The following is a 24492-nucleotide window of genomic DNA, read 5'->3' on the forward strand; positions in this document are numbered from 1 at the left end:
AACTTCTGCACTGCTGCTAGATTTTATTGTGGTTGTATTGTTATATTGTGGTTTTAATGTTCTATATATTTTAAATTGTTTTATTGTGTGTTTGGTTTTAATTTTTGTGAACCACCCAGAGAGCTTCGGCTATTGGGCGGTATAGAAATGAAATAAATAAATAAATAAATAAATCCTAAGCTGCTTAGGGCTTTAAATGTCATCACCTTCTCCTTGAATTCCGACCGGAAGTGCATTGGCAGCCAGTGCAATTCCTTTAAAACTGGTGTTATATGATCTTTACGAGATGTTCAGGTCACCAGTCTAGCTGGTGCATTTTGCACTAGCTGCAACTTCTGAGCTTAATTGCAATGAATCATATGCTGTTTCTTGTATCGTTCCTTGTATTGTCATTGTAGTTGGAATTGTGTATTTAAAATGTGCTTTGTATTGTGACTGCAGTTGAAATTGTTTTTAATAATGTATTTAAATATGATTTTTAATATTTATATGCCAACCGCTTAGAGATGCTATTATATTAAGCGGTATATAAGTATTAGTAATAAATAAATAAAATAAATTCAAGCATGTATCACTCTTTGTCTTGGGTCAGCGAGTTCTCCAGGTAAAGTCATCACCAGGATGGACAAGGTCTTAAGCTTGATGCATACTCCCAGCGCACACCTACATTAAACAAACAAACGAATTGTAACAGGAAAAATGCTCGATTCTTTGTGGCAACAGGTGGCCGGCAACACATGCGGGAATTTCACGTGGCCGCCACGAGGTCGTGTGAATTTGTCCATCTTTGTATGTTGTTGTTCAGTCGCTCAGTCGTGTCCGACTCTTCGTGACTCCATGGACCATAGCACGCCAGGCCTTCCTGTCCTGCGCTCTCTCCTGGAGTGTGCTCAAGTTCATATTCATTGCATCGGTGATGCTATCTAGCCATCTCATCCTCTGCCGTCCCCTTCTCCTTTTGCCTTCAGTCTTTCCCAGCATCAGAGTCTTTTCCAGTGACTTTTCTCTTCGCATTAGATGGCCAAAATATTTGAGCTTCAGCTTCCCATCTTTGTATAAAGGTAAAGGTGTCCCCAACCAGTCGTGTCCGACTCTGTGGTGTGCTTTCCCGCTGAGGTGGTACCTATTTATCTACTTGCAATTTCTTGCTTTCGACCTAGCTGGCAGGAGCTGGGACTGAAGACGGGAGCTCACTCCGTCACACAGCGCTCGGGTCTCGAACTGACCTGCCGACCTTCCAGTCTGCAGTTCAGCATCTTAACCACTAAGCCACCGCGGTCCCTCCCCATCTTTGTATACCTCCCCTTTAATGAGAGCTGGGTATTCTACTGCCCGCGCATCCTTTTCCACCTTAGACCGGCTCCTCCATCATCCTCCAATCAGATACGAGCTCTTCTCCTGCATCCCACGGTGGTCCCTCGGAAGAGGCGCATCCTTACGAAAGCTCGTTGATTGGATGCTTCGGGCGACCTATTAGCATATTCAAATACCTCTCCCCCCCCCCCCCCGCTTTCTCCCTTTCCCTCAGCTATCCGTTCTCCACTGCGAAAGCCGCGAACGCGAGCTGCGAAGCACTATTGGCTGCAGGCGGCCTTCGAGTCACTCCTCATCTGCGCCTTTCATTGGCCAAGAGGCGTTGCCACTCAGCAAGGGAAGCGCCGCCTCTTTGGGTGTCCCTCACTGCCCCCGCCTTGCGTGCTTCATTCACCGCTGGGGCCTGGAGGAGGAAGGAGTGTGGTAGTAGTGGGACAGAGTGAGGCTGTGGAATAGCATCACATAAGCTCAGCCCTACCACAAAGAGCTGGAAGCGGCGGCAGCAACAACTCCTTGCCTGGTAATATTTTCCTACTTTTATCAGAATTACTGTTTGTACTCCTTATGATTACTCTTTATAATAATGGATTGTATTGTCCTCTTGATTGTATTTCCTCTTCAGTACCTCCCCCCCCCTCTTCTTGACCATAATATCTATGGGATGGGGGGGGTCTAAATGAAGCGCCCCCCTTTCAGGTTGTTTATTCTATGTTTTGGGTAAGTTCATAATTAAACTGCAACCCAAGCCGGTAATAATAATAATTGTCGTAGCAGTAGCTACTGGATGTGTTGCCTGTTTAAAACGGCGTTTTGATTATATGTAGCTTGTTTTACTGCTGTGATTGCTTATTTGTAGGCCCTGTGATGTAGGATGCTGGTGGGATTTGTGCCTCTTTAAGTTAAGAGTAAAGCATCCATGTTTAGGAATGATTATCTTCTATGTGTGTTTGATTTTAAGCCTTTACAAAATAATTGGTCCCTAAATTAGTGCAGACCCAAACCGGCTTTCCCTAGGGGAGGATGATTCTTCCTCCTGCTCAGAGCTCTGTGGATTTATTTTTCACCCTCCTCCGTTTTCAAAGTATTACTTCAATGATGGGGACAGATCACATTCTTGCAGGCTGCTTACTTGTGTGTGGTACTATTCGTGGCATCACGAGAGCTGGTGTGGACCGTCTCCAAATGGTGGTTTTGAAGGAACCAAGTTGGCTTCAATGTGTGCATGATTAAGACAGGTGAGAGTATATTTGAGAAAAAGCCTTTGCCCTGCTAAGACTGTAAATGAAGAGGCAGGGCAGGTTACAGAAGTGAAGGGCAGCTCAGCCATCAGGTAAAACTGGTGCGAGTTGCTCTTTTAAACTTTTAAAAGAGTCCTTGCGAAGAGGCTTGCCTATTGCTACACATCCACGCCTTCCAGTTAGCTGTTTTGTGTGCTGGCTCTCGGCCTGAAGTGAACCTTTGTCTCTACCATAAAAGCCAGGAAGTGGAAGTTTTAAACTCAGGAACCAACATTTTGACTCTGCTGTGGTGGCTTCAACATGGATTTTCTTTGTGGTAACTTTAGCAACAATTGTAGAACCAAGACATCAAAGTCTTCTTGCTTGTAACAGTGCAAGCAATGTATGCGCGCGCGCACACACACATGGGGGGGGGGGGGATGACCAAATAGGCCAGAACAGCAGTATCATCATCATGAAATATCCCCCACAAGTGTATTTAATTGAGCAAATACATACAAGTAATAATAATTATTTCTTTTTAAATTTAATAGCTTATGGCTATTTTATTTTGTGACTTTTTGTTCTGGTCCTTTGTTTGTGGCTCATTAGGATATGTTTGCTCGCCCCATCTCTTGGGGTGCAATCCTATGCATATTTAGACAGAAAAAAGTCCTACAACTCCCAGCATTCCCCAGCCAGGACTTTTTTCTGTCTAAACATGCATAGGATTGTGCCTTTATTGTAGCAAATACAGAATGTTGGTGGCAGTACATTTGTGTTCCAGTAAGATATCAGCACGCCTGGGATGGGTTTTGCTCTCTGCTCGAGGTCTGTTGCTCTATTTGGGGGAATGGATCAGCCTTCGCCAACCTGGTGCCCTCCAAATGTGTTGGACTGCAACTCCCAGCTTGCCCTGGCTAGTCTAACACATCCAGAGAGCACCAGGTTGAGGAAGGCTGACATAGATGATAGAAAGCTGCCATATATCCGGTAAAGGATATTTGTCCATGTAGCCCAGTATTGCCTACTTTCAGCAGCAGTGGGTCACCAGAATCTCAGGTTGGGGGTCTTTCAGGCCACCTGCTACCTGATCTTTTTAACTGGAGGTGCCAGGGATTGAACCTGGGACCTTATGTTGATTGGCTTGCTTGCTAGTGCTACCTGGCATGTAGGCTTCTTAGCATAGTATGCTTTCACTTCTGCCTCCTGTTTGTGGCAGGTTGTGTTCTAGAGCGTGTAGGTTGGTTGGTCCATGAGGCACTGCAGTGTGGAGGATTCTGTGCTGCGGTGTTGGGTTTGGACCTGTCAACCTTACTGCAAGCCTACACCACTTTGTGACCCTGCAAGCTTGAATGCAGCTCTTCGCCCATAAACTGTGGCGCACTGGGCCTTCGTGAAGCGCCTCTTTTTGTGGCCTGTTTGGGACCTCAAAAACGGGAGGGTCTTCAGAAGCCTGGCAGGCCAGAGTGTGTGGCTTTTGGGTTTGATCACATGTTTTGCAGGCTTTTGCCAGGCTTGAGGGATTCTGTATTGGGATGGAGAGGGTTATAGCACACAAGCCCACACATACCTGCCTTCCCTTCCATCTTCCTCTTAAATCCCTGAAATATTGCATGGTTTAGCAAGCATAGACATTATGGGATGGCTAGCCAATCTGTGGCCCGCGGAGGCTTGGGCTCCCTCTGTGGGCTCCTTCCCTTCCCCAAGCCTTGCACCCTGGCCTGGAGACCGCTAGGGGCTTTGTGAGGAGGTGGGGAGAGGAATCCCTTTGTTATCTCCAATCTGTGATCAGACATAGCAAGGAAATATACCTGTGCACAGCTTCCCCTCACAATGGATTGCGGATAACATGGGACTTGCGGGAGTGTCAGCTGCACACTTGCCTTAATGGAGAGGGCCTCCTGGGACAAGTTGCATATTATTTTTCCTGGATTGTTTTTGTTTAGTTTTTTTTTTTTAATCAAATGCAAGGATTCTGTTATGGGCAAAAAGCAACTGTGGGGACATTTTTAGCAGGAAAAGGAATTAGGGGAAAGGGTGAAGAACCTGCCCATCTTATGCCAATCTTCCTCTAAGTTTGTAGTTTCTGCAGCTGTGCTTTATTTTATGTTTTTAAGTTGAGGACAAACTACATGCGATCAGGTACATTTGAATACAGTGATAGGCCACGAATCCTGGTGTATTGAGCCATAATGTGAACAAGCCGTTTGCCGGTACATGTTCCTTTCGTTTCCCTGCTCCATGACTGAGTAAGCAAACCAGGCAGGGATAGGTTAGTGTGACTTCCAAACCCGGGATTATGGTTCATTGTACCTGAACAAGCCAGGATTTGTAAGTGAACAACAAGCAAGTAACAATCCTGTTGCCTTATTCTGGACCAGCTGAAGGCAGCCCCACATATAATGCATTGCAGTAACTGAAACAAGAGGATACCAGAGCGTGGATAACTATAACCAGGGTACTTCTGTCCAGATAGCATTGTAGTTAGCATATCAGCCTAAACTGATAAAAGGTGCTCCATGTTACCGAGGCCATCTGTGCCTCCAGTGAAGTGCTAGATCCAAGAGCATGCCCAAACTACGAACTTGATCCTTTAGGGGGAATACAGCCACCTCCAGAAAAGGTTGAATATTACTTATCTGGGCAGAAGAACCACCCGCTAACAATTTAAACAAGGTTCTCTCCCTGGTTGCCTGTCGATGTATTTTGCTCAGCAGCAGAGATTAGGCAAGTGCTCTTCACAAGCCAGAATGCAGGCTGGTTCGGATGCGCACTTTTGAGTTTTTGTGTGTGTCTCTGTGATGCACCTTATTCCACACGCAAGCAGCAGATGAAGGGGCTTATAGTGTCTCCCCTTACTCACGTGGTATCTGTAGGCTGCAGCAGTATTCAGAGAAATGTTATTAAAAATGGACATTACGTCTTTGTAGGATTAAGTCTTTGGGTGGTATGTCTGGTAGGGTGTACCTCACAGACAAGAAACTCAAAACAGAGTATGTAAAACTGCCCTTCAGCATATGACAAGGGTAACAACTTGTGACCTTCCAGGCCTACAACTTCCATCAGCTCTAGCCAGCATAGCCAATGGTGAGGGATGATGGGAATTCTAGGCCAAAACATCTGGAGGGCCACAAGCTGCCCACCCCGGCTTATGAGACATTTCTGTGGCCTTAAGTCTTGAACAAGATGCCTATACCTGCATTAACGTCTCTCATTAAAATCTTATGGAAATGCCTTCATCGCTCTTCTGCAGAAAGGACAAGAATCTGAAGAATTAGATGAGATCTGGTATGCCAGAGGAAATTCTATGTGTCCGTGTGTGCATTTGAAACAGAGCCATAATGCATTAACCTCTTTCTACTTGGAAATTCTCCGGGAGAGAGCGCAGGACAGGAAGGCCTGGTGTGCTATGGTCCATGGGGTCACGAAGAGTCGGACACGACTGAACGACTGAACAACAACAACAGCAACTTGGAAATTGCCCGTTTAATAAATGATGAGCTGCTGTATCTCTCCTAAAGTGATGAGCCAATCTAGCATGGGCCTGTTTTGTCTCAAACTAATGAAGATCCACTAATTTCGTAATAAAAAGTGAGGGTGCTCAGTTCTGTGATTCAAGTTGTTTGTTCCAGAGAATGTAAAGTCATTCCTGATGTCTGTAGATTAGGCCCAATGTCTGGGCTGTACCACTTCAGACTGCATGTTGGAGGCTGACGTGATTAAATGCTCCTGCAATTTTTAAATTTGTTTTATTTATTTAAAGAGTTTTACCCAGCTCTTCAGCAAAAAGGGCTGTCAGAGCCACTTACAGATAAGTAGCAGATAAAACTGTCCCTGCTCTCAGGCTTCCAATCTAAAAGGCAGGACACAAAAAGAAAAAGGGATGCGGAGAGAAGGGGTGGTGATGCAAACTCAGGCACAAAGTTCAACGTTTTTATAACAAGCAGCTTGAATGGAAACAGTTGAGGGAGGGTTGGAGCGAAATGGAGATCTGATGAAGTGGCTATGCAGACTCCCCTCTCTCCTTCTGCTACATCCCGATGGAATGGCTTCTGCTAGATGGCAGTTGAGGGAGAGCCAAATGGAGCTGGTGTCTCAGCAGGGTGACTGTACTTCCCATCCCTCCCTCTGCTGCAGCCTGATGGAATGGCAGCTGCTAGATGACAGTTGAAGGAGGGCCAAATGAAGCTGGTGCTTCAGCAGAGTGGCTGTACTTCCCATCTCTCCTTCTGCAGCCTGGTGGAATGGTACCTCTGAGCATAGCAAATCTAGGGTTGTGGCATGATGTCTACGGGGGTAAGACAGCAGTAGCCCCATGGTAGGGAAGATGAGACCTAGGTTACTGCTCATAAAGTGCTCATCATTGTGACAAGCAGTGTGTGTAAGACCTGTCTCTCAGTAGGCTCAGCGTAGAACGGGGTGGACAGCTTGAGGCCCTCCAGATGCTTTGACCTACAACTCCCATCAGCCCTGGCCAGCATAACTAGTGGTGAGGGATCATGGGAGTTGTAGGCTAAAGCATCTGTATAGCCACAAAACATCTGGAGGGCCCCTGGCATAGAAGGTCCCTGTAATCATAGTTTAGATAATTTAGAAATATTCCCTTATTTGGCAAACTACTAGTCAACCTTTTCTTAGGGACTGGTAATTTGTGGGCATTTGTGGAGTGGTAATTTGTGAAGCAGGTGATTGGTGAGTCACATGGGGCTGCTGGAGCAGAGAAAGGCCTGCTGTTGACTGTCCTACACATTACAGTTGTGTTTTATGCTAGTCCTCATTCCTTTGATTGTATATTGCTGAACCCTAAATATCACAATGTGTGAACAACATATATCTGTGGGCTCGGCGTTGGGTCCTTTTGAGGAGTATTCAGGCCAATCACAGTCAGGGATGGTAGATGGGGTTCCCTCCCACACACTGCGACATCACCAAACTGCAGAGTGACATAAGCAAGAACGCACTCCCTGCCCCAATGATCTTACAATTTCAGACTGCTCTCCAAGGACAGTTCCACGCTGCCAACCTCCTCCATGGGTTCATGCCTGCCAAAGGTGGGCAGCCTACGGCCCTAGTACTGCATTTGGCCCTCGGCTTAATTTCAAAAGGCCTCTGCAAGTGATCAGTTTAAACCTCTGGCAACAGGGATCTGTCTCTCCCCAGCAACCTGCTGGGCAGGGTGGAAGAGGGTGTGACAGAGAGAGAGAGAGGGAGAGAGAGAGGGAGAGAGAAGGCGTAGCCCTGCCCACTGCTGGCATATGACTGCCAGCATGCGGCTCCTAACAGATCACCCCGGGGGTGCAGTTTTTCCCATAATAGAAGATTGACGTGCATCTCCTAAGGCTTAGTTACTGACAGTAAGAGCTTTAAGCTAAAATATGCTGGTATGCCTGGGCTTTTTTTTGGTCTGCCCGGTTTGCCTTAACTCACCAGTAGAATGCGGCCCCCAAGAGCGTATCCGAAACTGAAGTCAGCTCTCGGGTTGAAAGAGGTTCTGCACCCCTGATGTAACGTGTGAAGGGCCCCTCAGGGCAAGTGATCACCCCCCCCCCCATATTCCAGACCTGCTTTGTTCGTTAACTACCAACAGTGATCGTTGGTGGCATAGACATACGCATTTGAATGTTAAGCAATTAAAGGAAAGGAATATATGTATTTAGATGCAGTTGCTGCAATACAACACATGCAGGGTTTCACTGCTAGAAAACATTTGCTTCTAGATAAGTGCCTTTGTATGGTGCTAATGATTAGTTTGAGGTGGCCAGCTGCTCCTCTGATAAGTTCTTTGCTCCCAGAAACCAATAATCATCCTGGCTGCAGTGTTCAAAGGTATGCAGACTTCTAGATGCCAAAAATAATTGGCTGCGTGAAGTCAAGATGGGTTGTCTAGCTAGAATTCTAGTCAAATTCTGGCTGCCTTTGCGGGGGGAGAATTATGTGTGTGAGGATTGTTCTGAATAGGAGTGACATCTTAGATCCAATTCATCCTTTGGTATTTGTATATTTTATCTCCTAATCCATCCCTGAGTCTAAAGGTGGCTTTCAGTTGACAGTTCTACATTTTTTCTTTTTTCCTGCTTTTTTCCTGCTTTTTTCTACATTTTGCATAAAGAAAGAAAGAGAAAAGAGAGAAGCACTAGAGCTTTCCTGTAATAATTCTGCAAAGAGTCAGAAGAGAGGGCCAGTTTGGACAATAACTTTGGGCCTGTCTGGCCCATCGTGTGGGGCAGAGTGAGGTACATGGCCTCCGCTGTTTTACATGTCTATGGAACATCTGAAGTTGCCCTACCTGTAATACCCAAGAGGCATAGGTTGTAATTGTGTTGTTGATTTCCCAGGAATGAACTACATCAGGGGTGTAGAACCTTAGGCCCGGGGGCCAAATCTGGCCCTCCTAGCATCCCAGTCTGGCCCTCTGGGTTCCCCTGATGGCCACAGACCCATTGCCTTTCCCCCGACCACCAATCCTTTGGTGGTTTCCTGGCTTTTGTGCAGTCCCCCCCCCCTTCTAAAACATTGAAGTGCTTCTCTTAAGGTTTAGTAAGAGCTTTATGCTAAAATATGCTGACATTTTTGTCCCTTTCCTTCTGCCCCACCCACCACTAGAATGCCATAGCTCAGTGGTAAGACCACCTGCTTTGCATGGAGAAGGTCCCAGGTTCAATCCCCGGCATCTCCATGTAGGGCTGGGAAAGTCCCCTGTGTGAAATCCTGGAGAGCCTTGGTTGCCAGTCAGTGTCGACAGTACTGGGCTAGATGGGCCAATGTGGCCCTCGAGAGCTTCTCCAAAATGGAATTTGGCCTTTGGGATCAACTCCCCTGAATTACGTGATGGAGACCTGCATGGGTTAGATTTTATCCACCTAGCCCAACTTTGGGCATGGCATCCCTGTGTGGAGGCAGAGAGGACAAACGCACCCTTGCTCCACTGCCCCAGATGGCCTGGCCCAAAGATAGCGTCACAGCTGACCCGTAAGCAGAGCCTTTTGGAGCAACCCGAGAATCCAGTCCCAGATCCAGCACAAGCTCCTTACCTTCACAGCTCTCTACAGCTTTGCCCCTACCTCTCTGGCCTCATCGTGATCGATCCTTGCCCATGACCGCCACTCCTTCAGCTTCACTGCCCCAGGTCATGTGCACCCTCAAGACGACTCCATCCATTCTCCTTTGCTGCCCCTTTTGCCTGGAACTGCCTCCCACAACACCTACATCAGGGGAGGGCAGAAGGTAGATCAGGATCTACTGGTAGATCTCTAAGTGATTTGCAGTAGATGGGCAAGGGGTTCAGATTCCCAAAGGTCTCTACTGAACAATAGAGACCAGAACAACAGTGACTCTGTCCCCCTTCCTGAGGCACGGTTTGCACCTGGCTCCAACTGGTAGAATTCAGAATTCTAGTAAACAACAAAGTAGATCCATAAGCTTAAAGTCTGCCCACCCACTGTCTACATGACACCGCTCTCTCAACACTCCTCCAGAACCCACCTTTTCCTTGCATCCTTTGACATAACCTAGGGCTGCACAACCTTTTTGGCCCTGAGGGCCATATTGGGTGGCACCAGGGGGCAGTGCTCGTGCATGCAGGCGCTTCTGTGTACCCATGCACACTCATGCGCGCATGTGCCTAGGGATTCCCTTGCTGATGCTACCTTGTAATCCCTTCCTTATCTCCCATCTCTCATCAGAGATAAGGGAAAGGATTCTCTTGCTAGAGCTAGCAGGGGAATCCCTGGGGTTTCTCTCACTAGCACTAGCATGACAATCACTTCCTTATCTGATCTGTCATCAGAGATTGGAAATAAGGGAGGGATTCCCTTGCGAGCCTGGGAAACCCCCAGCAGATGCAGGGAGCCTGATGAGACATCAGAAATGGCTTGGCGGACTGCACGTTTTGCACCTCTGACATAATCCCTTGATGAACCCTAAATATAACTGAAATGTATGCATATTCTTCTCCTGTTCACCCTCGCCTGCTTTGTATTCTCCTCCTTGTATTGCCTTCCCTGTGTCAAATGTAATATTGTAAGTGCCTTGGGGCAGGGGACCTTTCTTTTTGCTGTTGTTGTGCAAAGTGCTGTGCACAAATCGTGGCACTTCATAAAGAACCATACTAGGAGTCGTGTCAGTTCTGATGGAGTCGATGGCTGGAAAGGAGTGGGGGGACCCATCTGGCTGGGAAGGTGTGTGCGGTTCTCTCTGTGCTTTCCTCTTGCAGGGATGGGGGCAGATTACTCAGTGAGCATCATGGCTGGACATGGATTTGAACTGTGTTTTCTCCAGAACTAGTCTGACACTCATAAGAACATAAGAAGAGATGTTCCAGCCCCTTGATCATTTTAGTTGCCCTTTTCTGCACTCTAACGCAGGGGAACAGAACCTCAGGCCTCGGGCCAAATCCTGACTTCCCCAAGGGGCCACACCCCTTCTAAGAACATAAGAAGAGCCATGCTGGATCAGACCAAAGGTCCATCTAGTCCAGCATTCTGTTCACACAGTGGGCAGTCCATAAACAAGACATGAATGCAGCAGTACCCTCCCACCCATGTTTCCCAGCCACTGGTGTACATAGGCACATTACCTCTGGAATTGGAGGCATCACGCAGCCATCAGGACTAGTAGCCATTGATAGTGTTCTCCTCCCGTGAGCGTAGGCTCCCTGCTCTTATGAAGGTAGCCTGCGGTGGGTCCTGAGCTGGTGACTTGACAGATACTAGGGGGATTCAACCTGTGAGCATCCCCCCACCAATTCTGGCCAGAGAAAGGCACTGCTGGGAGACCAGCCATATCAGCAAGAAAGGTCAGCGTGGGTCACGTGGTAATGCCTGGCTCTCTATAAAAGCTTCCAGGATGGGTCCAAACAATAAGGAAACTCTGTCCTTCGAAGCCACTCAACTGTCTTGCTGCTGCTTTGTCTCCTCCACACGGCAGTCTTGGACCTTGTTCCCACAAAGGCTCAAACATGCTGTTCAGCCTTGAGATCCCTTCTTGTTGTTCTGTGCTGGCTAGAGACTTTCCCCGTCTTCCTTTACTTTGCCCCGTCCTAGCAAGAGCTGGGTCTGACAACAACCACTGTTGGTCCTTTGTCCAGTGGATAAGAGCCTGTCTGGTTTAAACAGCTGACTTGTCTCCACGAGCAATGCAGAAGCGTGGTGCAGATCCTTTCCTGATCACCGCTCCCTGGAGGCGTTCCATTCTGGCAAGTGTGCACCATTCACAATAGACAAATATGTTCACCTATTGTCGCACTGAATTCTGGAGCGGGGAGGTTGTACCCAAGGTCCAAGTGTGAATCGATTTTTAGGGATAATGCTTTACATCAGGGGTGGGCCACTTGTAACCCAAAACATCTGGAGGGACACAACTCCCCTCATTGTTGGCTATGCTGGCTCGGGGTGATGGGGGTTGTAGGCCAAAACATCTGGAGGGACACAAGTTACCCACCTCTGCTTTACACCACCCTTGTGTTCTCTTCCTTTCTGTCTTTGTTGAATGTATCCCCACCTTCAGCTCTGTTTGCGTCACTGTTTTCTCTTTCCTTTGCGTTCTCTGGTCTTAGCCACCCACCACAACTTCCCTCTTTGTATGTCGCTGGTCCCAGTTTTCTGTCTCAAAAGAGAAAGATGTCTGTGCCACCCATCATACATCTATTAAAAAAAACAAACACACGCTGCAGATATAATGAAATCAAAGCTTCTGCCTTATTAGGCTTTCAGCAGCCATCTTTGCAATGTCCCAGCATCTCTGTTTTGCAGGCTTACTTTTCCATTGCATCATCTGCCCTCTGAATTTGGAAGAATTGAATGGCAGGCAGGCTGGTGTGTGGGTAGTCTGGGTTAGTCCTTCCCTTCCCAGCAGCAACACCCCCACCCCAAAATGCCCCCCACCACCGTGGCAAGTAGGCTTTACAAAAGCCTCCATTGGCACCAGTGAAGGTTTTTTCAGAAAGCCTAATGGCTGCATGGGGGAGGGGATTGAGAGGGGCAGCAGGTTCTCCACCTTTGTGCCAGAGGGTCTCTTGCAACTAAATATTTTTAACTAATGCAGAACTAGTTGCCTACAATTCCTGCAGAAATATCTATAGGGGAGCAACCTTTTTGCCCCTGAGAGCGGCATGCAGTGGTGAGTTGGGTGAGTGCAGCTGGGACACACATCCCCCCACACACATCCTTTCCCCATTCACACATGCGCTGCCTCTGTCTCTGGAAGGGCTGGTGGATGGGGAACTTTAGTTCAATTCTCCCCTTGCGCATAGTTTGGAACCTGGCTTCCACTAGCGCAACACCATTTGAGCTTGTGGAATGACACAGTTGGATACCGTCCCTGGTGCCCGCCAGATGGTTTGGATGACAGCTTCTGTAATTCCTGGCCATTGGCCATGCTGGCTTATGGGAGCTGTATTCAAAACATTAGGAGGACACCAAGTTGCCTACTCCTGGTCTAAAGTGATGGGGCAAATTAAGATGCTCTGATCCTAAGCCAAACCCTACAAATACACAACATTAACAGTTTAATTCAAAGAATAGATCTCTTTGCGCATGTTGGAAAAGACCAAAATTTAAAAAATGAATTTGGAGGATAGTAAAAAGTCCAAATTCATTATTTGAATGGAATTCGTTATACATTGTGAGTTCAAAGACTGAGTTCGGGAGAGAATAATAATGGCTTATTAGATTATACTGGGGCCCTGCGTCTCTTGGATCACATTTCCTTTGTTCCCTCCTCCATGGGATAGGAGAGCAATACTGTTCCCCAGGTTATTCATTAATCTGGAGAGAGATTAATTAATTCGTTGGAAGAGGTGCCTTCTGTCGGCTAATAGATGTCAGTCAATAATGCAAAGCAGAGTATGTCAATAATTGGAGAATATGTCAATAATTGCAGAATATTATCCTAAGCAGAATATGTCAATAATTGCAGAATATGTCAGTAATTGCAGAATATTCTGCAAAGCAGAATATGTCAATAATTGCAGTCAAATTGGGATCTAAAAATCAGCGTTATTTGAGCTGTGTGCTCTCAACTTCCTAGGTGTTCCCCTTTTTGCAGTGCATCTCCAAAGCAGTTGATAACACTCTCTAGGGTTGCTTTTCAGCCTGTAGCCAGGGAAACCTCTTCCAGCGGGCTTTATTAGAGAAACTCGTGCTGAGCCAAAATCATCTCTACTGAGGCTTTGCAGTATATATAACTTGGTTAATTCGTTAGTCGATTAAAAGCAAAGCAGTGAATCATCTCAAAAGTCTTTAATGTGTTGACAAGTCCTAAAAAAAAGTGAACCTAGATCAAGTTCCCCTGTTTGAATTCTGTACCTACAGATGATGTCTCTCTTCCAGAATGGGTTTAATGCCGTTTTCTGCTAAAGATCCTGTACTGCCTATTGCTCCTTAATTGTTTCTGAACCAATTAATTCCAACAGGCCAGCTGGGTTTCGTCCACAGTCACCTAGTTTAGTACAGAATTGCTCTGTGCAAAGCTGCTTGTGTTTCTAATACCAACAAAGTTTCCATTGCTTGAGTCGCCAGGCAGTGAACGGATAACCTTGGCCGCAAGTCCCATCTGAACTGGTGCGATTCAGGCTAAAGCTGTTTTCTCTCTTTTTGATTTGATTTAAAGTGCATGTAGAGCAACAGTTTGCAAATGCAAGTCTAATTCAGAATGTAGAAGGAAACATTGATTTCCCTCCACCCCCACTCTGCATATTAAACTGGGCAGCCAAGAGCGATGAATGCAGGGAGGGCTAAAAATAAAAAGCCAGGCACAATACTTTCCCACATTCTTGTGAAAACTTTCCAAAAGACCTTCAGAGGTCTTTATAAATCCTTGGTGATGGGTGGGAAATGTAATTTATGGTGGTATCTTTGCCTTGTATAGTAGGGACCACGGAATCTGATTTCAAAGCAATACTTTAGAACTGTTGCCCCAGCTTGCTTGTTCATAATTAACATAATATACCATCTAGAACTTTCATTGTCCATAAAGTTAATTAGTAACCTGAACCATGGAACACTGGGGTATTCAAAAGCAGCCTGCAGCCCAGATAATTACATTTAATTTGTAAAGTTGTTCAGCTTACAAGTCTGTGCATTTCACTCCTGGGTTTCTTTGCTGGAAGCATCTAATACATTATAGGATAACTTTAGATAGTGCTACTGGAGGCCAGTTAAAATTGCACTGGGCAGGTGCACTGACTGAGTGGATTGTCTGCCCCTTCGGGAACAAAGTGAGAGACCCCTCCACCGCTGAGTTCTCCATCATGTGTGGAGGGCTCGGGGCAGAAAAATCTCTCCAGGAAGAGATTCAGGGTGGCCCATGAGCTCACAATCAGGTTGACTAAGCGACGGGCCACTCTGAGCCACTTCTCGTGCATGCCCTTGGTCCAAGATCAAGCGATGATTACAAAGAGTAAGGCTTCCTTTATAGTGGCACCCATTCCGTGGAACTTCCTGTCCAGGGAAACTCATCAAGGTAGTTCATGGTTCACTTTTTGATGTTTGGTCCAAATGAACCTTTTTTCTTGTTTTTAAAAGGTGTTTGCCTAGCTCAGGTATTGGTTGTTGTTCAGTCGTTCACTCATGTCCGACTCTTCGTGACCCCATGGACCAAAGCACGCCAGGCCTTCCTGTCCTCCGCTCTCTCCCGGAGTGTGCTCAAGTTCATATTCATTGCATCGTTGATGCTATCTAGCCATCTCATCCTCTGCCGTCCCCTTCTCCTTTTGCCTTCAGTCTTTCCCAGCATCAGGGTCTTTTCCAGAGAGTTTTCTCTTTGCATTAGGTGGCCAAAATATTTGAGCTTTAGCTTCAGTATCTGTCCTTCCAATGAGCAGTCAGGGATGATTTCCTTTAGGATGGACTGATTTGACCTCCTTGCAGTCCAGGGGACTCGTAAGAGTCTTCTCCAGCACCACAGTTCGAAAGCATCAATTCTTCGGTGCTCAGCCTTCCTTATAGTCCAGCTCTCACAGCCATACTTTACTACTGGGAAAACCATAGCTTTGATTATACAGACCTTTGTTGGCAAGGTGATGTCTCTGCTTCTTACTATGCTTTCTAGGTTTGCCATAGCTTTCCTCTCATTATATTGATTATTATTTGCTGTGCTGCTGGCTATGAATTTTTGCTCCTGATTTAATTGTGGTTTTAATTGGTGGTTTCACTGGTAGTTAAAAGTCTTTATGCTTTATGTTTGTTTTTAGGTGGAAAGATGCCTTTGGGGTCTGATACAGATGAGATGGGAATGTTAAATACAACAAAATAAACTAGTAGGAGTCCTCTTCATGTCATGTAGGAGAGTTGCATGTATAGCACTGTTCACATTTAGGCCTCATTTGCACAGTGAAGATACGGGCCTAGATGTGAACAGTCCTCTGTGTTCAACATTCACATCTCGTGGTGGCGGGGGCAGCCACTCCTTCACGGTACGGCAGAGGATTTTCAGCTACACGACTGTCAACCGGCCTAGAGTCTGCCTTGGCCTGGACTGGCTCCAGATTTGAGGGAGGCCTTAGTAAGGTGGACCTTCTACCTCAGAGGGCCCATAGCAGCCATTTTAAATTTCCCACAATGCACCAGAGCCCCAAGTGTCATGCTGCTCCAGGGCATTGTGGGAAATGTAAAACGTCAGGGTGCCCCACAGACCCAGTTCCCCATGGTTGCTAGGTGCTGATACCCGCCCTGGTCTTAACAAATACCGACACCCATTTTTGCTTTAACACATGCTTATGCTGTGCAGGGAGCCACAAATTTTGCCTGGGCTTGGTTGCCAAACATCGTTCCACATAGTCAATGCTCAGTAAGGCTTGGCTTTCTCGGTGCCTGCTCTGTAGGAGCGAAGTGTGTCTCTTTTCCGCAGCCCGGTGTGTGGTTTCAGCAGGGGAGCAGCAGGAGGCCGGGTTGTGTTTGTTCGCAGCAACCCCCTTCTTCTGAGGCACAGCACTGATGCTGTGCCCCAGCTCAAGAGGCAGCCTGGCACCATTGGAAAAGGGGTGCTCTGCCTCCCTGAGTTAGCAGCAGCTCTAAAAAATAAAATATCACCTGTGACAGGGTGGAGGCTTTCTCTGTGGCTGCCAGAACTAATTTGTAGTTTCCTTCGCTGACCCAGTGACAGCGTTTTGCATCTTCTGCACCTCGTGTAAGGTTCCCATCAGTTAGTGCAAAGTTTTATGGGTTAATAAAATGCCAGAGATGCCCTGTACACAGGCAAATACCACCAAGAGTAAAGGAGTAGAGCCAGTGTGGTGTAGTGGTTAGAACATTGGACTGGGATTAGGGAGATCGGGTTCTAGTCCCACCTTGGCCATGAAGCTCACTGGGCGACTTTGGGCCAGTCACTGACTCTCAGCCTAACCTACCTCACAGGGTGGCCGTGAGGATAAAGTGCAGAGGAGGAGGACTGTGTAAGTTGCCTAGGGTTCCTTGCAAGAGGAAAAAAGTCAGGATAGAAATGTAATAATAAAATAAAATAAAATATAATAAAATGTAATAATAAAATAAAAAAATAAAAATAGCTCTATATTTTTAAAAAGTCAATACTGTTGACTTTTTCTCTTCTTTTGTGTCATTCATATTCCTCCAAGAGGTGTTCGTGCTTTCCTTGTAGACGAGGGTTTTTTTTTAAAGGCTACATATTATTAAGCCAGAATGAGAAAATCTTGCTGTACCATATGCATCTGCTTGTATCTCCGTGTGTTGTCAGAATGAAATGAGGATCTTAGAAGTGTGTAATGTGACCTTTTTCCTTTCCTTTTTTTTTAGGAAAACTGTTCAAAATGTTCTCCCGATTAAGAATAGCTGCTGCTCCATGTGTATTGGCATGCCGCGGTGTACATACAAAAGAAAAAGGCAAACTCTTGATGCTGAACCCCAGAACAAATAAGGTTAGTCACATGAGTGTTCTGCACACTACACCTTGAATTAGTAATAGTGCTACGGGCCTTAAGACAGGTCTGAAAACTGCTATTAGAGCACGGGCTTCTCATGTTTGGAGTTGGAAGCAGTGCCAAAAAACACTAAATTTGATTACAGGAGTCTTATGTTAGCAAAGCCAGAGTGACCACAGATAACTGACAGCTAGTGTGGTATAGTGGTTAGAGTGTTGGACTGGGACTTGGTTGATCCGGGTTCTAGTCCCCACTCGGCCATGAAGCTTACTCAGTGACTTTGAGCCAGTCACTGACTCTCAACCTAACCTACCTTACAGGGTTGTTGTGAGAATAAAATGGAGAGGAGGAGGATTATGTAAGCCACCTTGGGTTCCTCTGAAGAGGAAAAAAGGTGGGATATAAATGTAATAAATACAATAAAATAAATATATTTATAAGCTTAATTGAAAGTGCAACAAATCCCCACTTCTGCAGTATACCAATTTAGTAATGGTAGTGATTAGTGTATTCTGTTTGTGGTAGTGAAGCCTCCGATTGGCTGAGCTGCTGTGGTGTCATGGGATGTTCAAGGAGGGGCCATAGCTCAGTGATGGAGCGTATCAGTCTCTAGCATCTCCAGGTGGGGCTGGAAAAGCTCATTCCTGAAATCCTGGAGAGCCACTGCCACTCAGTGTCATCAATACTAGGCTTGATGAACCAAGGCGCTAACTCTGTGTATGGCAGATTCCTGTGTTCCTAGTTGATCAGGGGAAAAAGTGGTTTGCAGCCCCCCTTCCATGAGGGAAGGGAAAGTTGTTAGTGTGGCTGGGACTAAAACCTTGCATGGGCAGACCGATTGCTAGGAGGGGGTCTTAGGACACAAGGAAGCTAAGGAACAAAGGAATCCAGGCACAGGGAGGCTGAAGGAAGGGTACAAAGTAGGCAACGGACTGAGCAAGAAGAACCTGCAACAAACATGAAAATGAGGTTTGAGGGAAAAGGCAGAGACAGAGGGAATGGAGGTGAAAAAATGCTAATCAGAGATGAGGCTCTGAAGAAACTTCACAGTGTTTAATATCAGTGCTTACCAGGAGGGGAAACAATCATGTTCTTAAAACAGGGCCTTTTCTCAATAGCACTCAACACTTGCTTTTGGTCTACAGGCTAATTTTTAGTCAACACTTGTTCTAGAATTGGCAAAGATCCTAACTGGTGGATGGAATGTGACAAGGGTAAGGCTGTGGGGGAGCCTGGCTACTGGGCAACATATGCTTTTTTTTTAACAGGGCTTGTTTTCTAGAAAAATGCTCAGGGTGAGATTCAGCAACTGGAGGCCCCAGGCCAAGTCTGGCCATCTGACTGAAGTGTCAGGCAAGAGAGGAAGGCTGGGCTGTCGCAATGGGTCTTAGTGGCACTTGATTCACCTGGCCTACCATCTGCTCCTCAAAGGGGCTTACCGAAAAACAAATTGCTTAGGCTTTGCCCTGGAGAAGGTAGGGCAGGATAAAGCTTTGACAGACTGGTTCTCTCTCCCCTCCCCGGAAGAAGATTCCACTGACAGGAAAAATAAGAAATAATTCTCCATGACACAGATGTAGTAGCTGTCAACCCCAAGGTCACCACTGGGTTTATTATTCAATCAGGCACTGGTTGTGATTGAAGCAGTGTCATAAGAAGATTAAGAAGGCTGCCTGAAAGTCAGGGCAGATAGATGTCACCAGAGAGGCTGAGAGACAAGGGTCTGGAGACAAAAGGCATTATATACCCCCCAGATGTGTTGGACCACAACTCCCAGCATCCCCAGCCAGCATAGGGGCTTCTGGGAGTTGTGGTCCAACACATCTGGAGGCTGATATAGAGCAACATGGCCTTTTTTCTCCCACAAATCTTCCCCCACAAATACTTGTCCCTTTCGGTAGCCATATCTGAATGTCTCTTTCTGAGGCATGTGTCCACTGAGCCTCTGGGTAAGCTCTAACCCAGCATCTTGAAGGTTAAAACTTCTGAAAAAGGAGAGCCTCTGAACCTCTGAAGAGACTGAACCTAGATAAGACTGGAGATTAGAGCAACCGATCTCCACTTTCCTTCAGAAAGGCAGTATTGCTTCGTGGAGGCCCTAAAGCGTTATTCTCTCTCCTGCTCCAACAAGTTACAGTTGAGGGAAATAAAGAGCACAGTTAACCAAAAAGATGTCGGGCTCGCTGAGATCCAATCCTGCAAAAAACAAAACAACAATGTGTATAAGAATTGTCGGGTATATTTGGCTGGTAAATTAGATTAAAGTTGGTAACTAGGGTAATGCATTTTTCATTCGCTACCAATGTGGAGATAGCAAGAAAATTGTGTTGCACCTAGATTTTGCCTGTGAGTGATCTATGGTAGGTAATAGTATAACCTTTTGCTGTCCCCACCCCACTCCCTTATTTGCTTTGTATACCATTCTCTGGAACCAGTACTGGAAAAGCTTTTGCTCTGAAAAATTTAAGAACGTTAAAGTAAGCCATATATTGTTGGCTAAACTTCAAAAACGTCCAATTTAAGCCCTGATGCCAAGCTGGTGTCAGGGGTCAGCACTGCTCATGTCCCAATAGGCATCCCACTGCCAAGGCCCATGTCCCAATAGGCATCCCACTGCCGATCCCTGGAGTCTCCTGGCCCAGCTTCTCCTCCTTGCTGTGGCTGCCTTTTCACCAGTCTAAGCAGTGAGTAAGGATGGTGTAGTTTGGATCCAGAGGAAGAGGCAAACAAAGTGGACACACGCCTGGGGGCAGCAGTGTCCGACTAAGGGTGCAATCCTATGCATGTTTAGATAGAAAAAAGTCCTACAATTCCCAGCATGCCTCAGCCAGCATGGCTGGCTAGAGGGATGCTGGGAGTCATAGGATTTTTTTTTTCTGTCTAAACATGCATAGGATTGTACCCCAAGATAATTTTGCCTGGGGGCTGCCTGAAACCTGTAACTGGCACTGGCTTAATGTGTTTTCCCTTTTGCTCTTCCTGTCTGTCTCCAGGGTATGGCTTTTACGTTAAAAGAACGGCAAATGCTCGGCCTCCAGGGGCTTTTACCTCCAAAGATAGAGACACAAGACATCCAGGCCTTACGTTTCCATAAGAATGTGGCAAAAATGACCGACCCCTTGGAAAAGTAAGAGTGTGCCGATAAACCCTTACTCTTTTGTCATGCATTCTCTGAATGTGGACGATATATTATTCCAGTTGTGATTTGAATGCTTGTCACAGTGTTTACAAGACCGATACACGATGCCCCAAATCCATAGGGAAAAAGTCAGGTTACAATGAATTCTACTTAGGAAAGCAGTCATTGAATTGACCCTTAAAAAGTGCCTGCTAAGAGAACACTCAGCAATGCCAAATATGGCAGGATAGGGCTGCCATTGAAGCACTGTTGCAAAGTACATCTCCTCTGCTTGCTGTCTGGCTATCTTTAGCTCTAGACTGTGCAAGCCATACATCTTTGAACTCAGACCCATTTTCCAAAAATCTCCGATGTGTTCTTTGTTGCTCTGGTTGTTGCAAAAGGTTTCTGCCAGTCAGGGCAGCCTTCAGTCTCATCGTTTCAGTTTCCTTTTCTCACACAAATGTAAGGGCAATGACTGACATGAGTGTGAATAAATAGTCACTTTGGATCTAGTAATAACAGAAAGATAAGCTGCCCATAAAGCAATGTTCTGTATAAGAGAATAACTATCAAGGAAGTGCCATATCTGTTGGGCAAGTGGTGACTAAACAGATCCACATTCATTTTTCCCCATAAGTAGATTTGTAGAGCGTGATCCAGTTCTTGGAAGAAACTCCCACTGAGTTCACAGGGTTCACTTCCAAGTTCGTGTGCATTGTGTTCTGGCTGTAGATCAAGGTCGTTTTTGCAACTGATACTTAAAATGGAAAATAATTAAATACGTTTTGCAATTTGCATAACTGTCATACTGAACACATCGATTAGAATGTGCGTTCTGTTTTAAAAATGGTTCTCGTAGTATCATACTGCAAAAAACTAGTTATCATATTGCAAAACTAGCCAAATGGTTATCATATTTTAAAAGAAATATATGATAACTAATATTGAAAAATATATGATAACTAATATATAACTAATATTAGTTAGATAACTAACACATGATAACTAACTAATATGTTGACTAGTTATCATATTGCAAAAAAGTAGTTAACTAGTATCATATTGCAAAAAATGGTTCTCATCACCTGCCTCATTTTCTACAGGGACCATTAGAAGTGACTCATTCCAATCAAAGTTAAACATGTTCTTAAAAGATCTTTCTTATGAGACATGGTTATCTTGGCACCTGTGTGTATACTTTAATCTACCCATAGACATACCTTGGCACACTCTATATTTGTGCTTGAGTTTCTCAATGCTTTGGGGTTTTTTTGCATTCTCCAAATGGGCCAATATTTAAAGGCAAGGATGACTCCAAGGTGTAGCCAGGGTGGTTTCCCCACTTCAAAAGCATATTCTGCTACCTCAAACATCCAACCAGAACACTAGCATTGGTTAATAGACCATGACAAATTGATTGTCAAGCGATTATGTTGCATTATAATGTGTGAATTAAAACTTTTTTAATGCCTGCAGGTGGTTGTTTTTTTTAAAGGCCTCCTTTCTGATCTCCATCTTTCAGCCCAGCAAAGTAGGAGTTCAGCTGGTGAAAGTAGCTGGGAGGGACACAACTGTCCAACCAGACCCCCTTCTCCCAAAGCTGCCTGGCCAGGGAGCAATGCCCCCCTCCACTAAAAAAAAACAACCCAGCCTTTGCTGTGGTCATCTTCTTTGCTTTGTTCTCCCACTCCCAAATTATCCTAGCATCATCCTGAGTAAAGGCCAAACCTGATGACAAAACTACATATTACATGCATGCATTTTCCCCCTCCAGACGTTATTTTCCTTGATTCAGGGGTGTTGAACTTCAGGCTGGCGGGCCAAATCTGGCCCACCTGAGGTCCTAATCCAGTCCTCCGTGGTTCTCCAGGTGGCCAGGCCCCCTTCCCCTGCCTCCAACCTTTCCCCTGAAGGCTGTTCGTTTGGGGGTTTCCTGGTTTTTGCTTTTTTTTTTCAGGGCCAGCCCTCCCGTGAGGCAGGGTGAATCCCCCCCTCAAGGTGGCAGAGCGGGAGGAGTGGCAAATTGTGTGCTCCCTCCCGCTGCAGGAGGAACTGTCACCACCATGCTCTCTCCCTTTGCCGCCACCGCCGCTGCGCAGTTCTACAGAGAGGTGGCCACACCCAGATGACTGGCTCTGAGGGGTCCTTCCTTACAGTCAGGGATTGTGGAAAGAGGGGTGTCCCTGGAGATCTCCCTCAGTAAGGGCAATCTCTAGGGACACCCCTCCCACAATGTCTGGCTCTAAGGAAGGACCCCTCATTGCCAGGCATTTGGACCTGACTGCCTCTCTGAAGAGCTGCGCTGGTTGCTTTTCCAGCCGATGCGGCTTTTCAGAGAGCTCAGCCACCCTGCAGAGCGGACAGAGGGAGCAATGCAGTAAGTAGGGAGATTGGGGGGGGGGGGAGGAAGACAGATGTGGTGGGCAGGCAGGGGGGAGGAGGGAGGCAGACAGGTGGGGTGGAAACAGAAACAGAGGGTATAGGGAGGAGGGGACAGACATGGCAGAGGGGAGAGTGGCAATGACAATGATGCTTGTGCTTCCCCACCTCAGGCGGTGGGAGAGTTTGCGCCAGTGCTGATGTTTTCCCCCACTCTAAAAGATTGAGTTCCTTAGTTATTGGCTTAGTTTGTTTATTTATTTATTTACACTTCTGTACCAACCAATAGCCAAAGCTCTCTGGGCAGTTCACAAAAATTAAAACCACAAGTACAGCATAAAACAATATAAAATATAAAAGCTTTTAACTACAATATAGAAGTACAACCAGAATAAAACCTAGCAGCAATGCAGAGATTTGAAATACAGATTTAAAACAGCAGAGTTAAAAGAATAGAACACTAAAATGCCTGGGAAAATAAAAAGGTCTTCGCCTGCCGCCAGAAGGAGTACAATGAAGGTACCAGGCGAACCACTCTAGGTAGCTCATTCCACAGCCAGGGTGCCACAGCAGAAAAGGCCCTCTTCCAGATAGCCTCCTGCCTCACTTCCTTTGGAAGAAGAGACCCCTGAAGATGAGACCCCCTCGCTTCCTTTGGTAGTGGCTCCCGGAGAAGAGACCCCTGAAGATGATCTGGGGAGGTACATATGGAGGAGGCAATCCTTCAGTTAACCTGGCCCTAAGCCGTTTAGGCCTCTAAATGTTAATACCAGCACTTTGAATTGGGTGTGGAAATGGACTGGCAGCCAGTGCAGGTGGAAGAGTAGGAACTAAGATTGAAGGGTTAGTTACTGGTATTAAAAAATTTAAGCTAAAATATGGTGGCATTTTTGGGCCCATCTGCTTCTGTCTTCGGCCTCGCCCCGCTGTAGAATGCAGCCCCCGAGAGCTTCTCCAAAATTTAACTTGGCCTTTGAAGTGAAAGAGGTTCGGCACCCTGGCTGTTCCTGAAAAGGGCCTCTGAGACTGCAGGTTTCACTGGCGGAATGGCAGGGGATGGGAGAAGACAAAGGGACTATTTAATCCTTTCCTTTTTGGCCATTTGCCTGTTCAAAATCTACTTCCCCTCTTCCAAAAGCTGCTTTTGTTTTGTGCTGGATACCTGTATCTTTTCTCCTGGGAGGTGAAAAGCAGCTTGCAGCACATGTAGCTGTCTAGAAGGGGCTAAGCAGGTTTTTTACTTTTTCCGCCTCCCCCGCCCCCATGCCTTTGGCTGCCTCTCTGCTGAAACTTGCAGCCTTTCAGGCTGCTTTTGGTTAGAAAAAGAGAATATTGGAGAATACTCAGCTGAGTGTAACCAGTAGTTTCACCCTGAGGAGGCAAACAGCATGTGACATCTACTAAAAGTGATAACTTTTTTTAAAAAACGGGGTTTTTAATATATTTGCTTTATTATTGTTTTAACCAATTTTTTTTTTTACTTATGATTGTTAGCTGCCTTGAGCTTCATTTTCTTGGTGGAAAGGCAGGGCATAAACAAACAAACAAACAAACAATGAAGAAAAATGTTGTTATTCCTCTTTTAT

The 24492-nt window shown here is 46.1% G+C and overlaps 1 protein-coding gene across 2 annotated transcripts in view; it reads left to right on the forward strand.

Moving 5' to 3' along the window:
• The first annotated feature begins 1702 nt into the window (after positions 1 to 1702).
• The window catches only part of ME2 (malic enzyme 2), a 45268-nt gene continuing 22478 nt past the window's right edge, over positions 1703 to 24492 (forward strand). The window contains exons 1-3 of one of the 2 annotated variants that reach the window (XM_084832909.1): positions 1703 to 1834; positions 17282 to 17403; positions 20400 to 20533. In XM_084832909.1, the coding sequence (XP_084689035.1) occupies positions 17296 to 17403; positions 20400 to 20533 (242 nt within the window). In that variant the 5' untranslated portion in view covers positions 1703 to 1834; positions 17282 to 17295. The remainder of the gene's footprint in view (positions 1835 to 17281; positions 17404 to 20399; positions 20534 to 24492) is intronic. The other variant, XM_084832910.1, reaches the window with a different exon arrangement.

Source organism: Heloderma suspectum, chromosome 2 (genome assembly GCF_057233095.1).
Source record: "Heloderma suspectum isolate Gila_16-S chromosome 2, 16-S_ref, whole genome shotgun sequence".
Taxonomy (NCBI): domain Eukaryota; kingdom Metazoa; phylum Chordata; class Lepidosauria; order Squamata; family Helodermatidae; genus Heloderma; species Heloderma suspectum.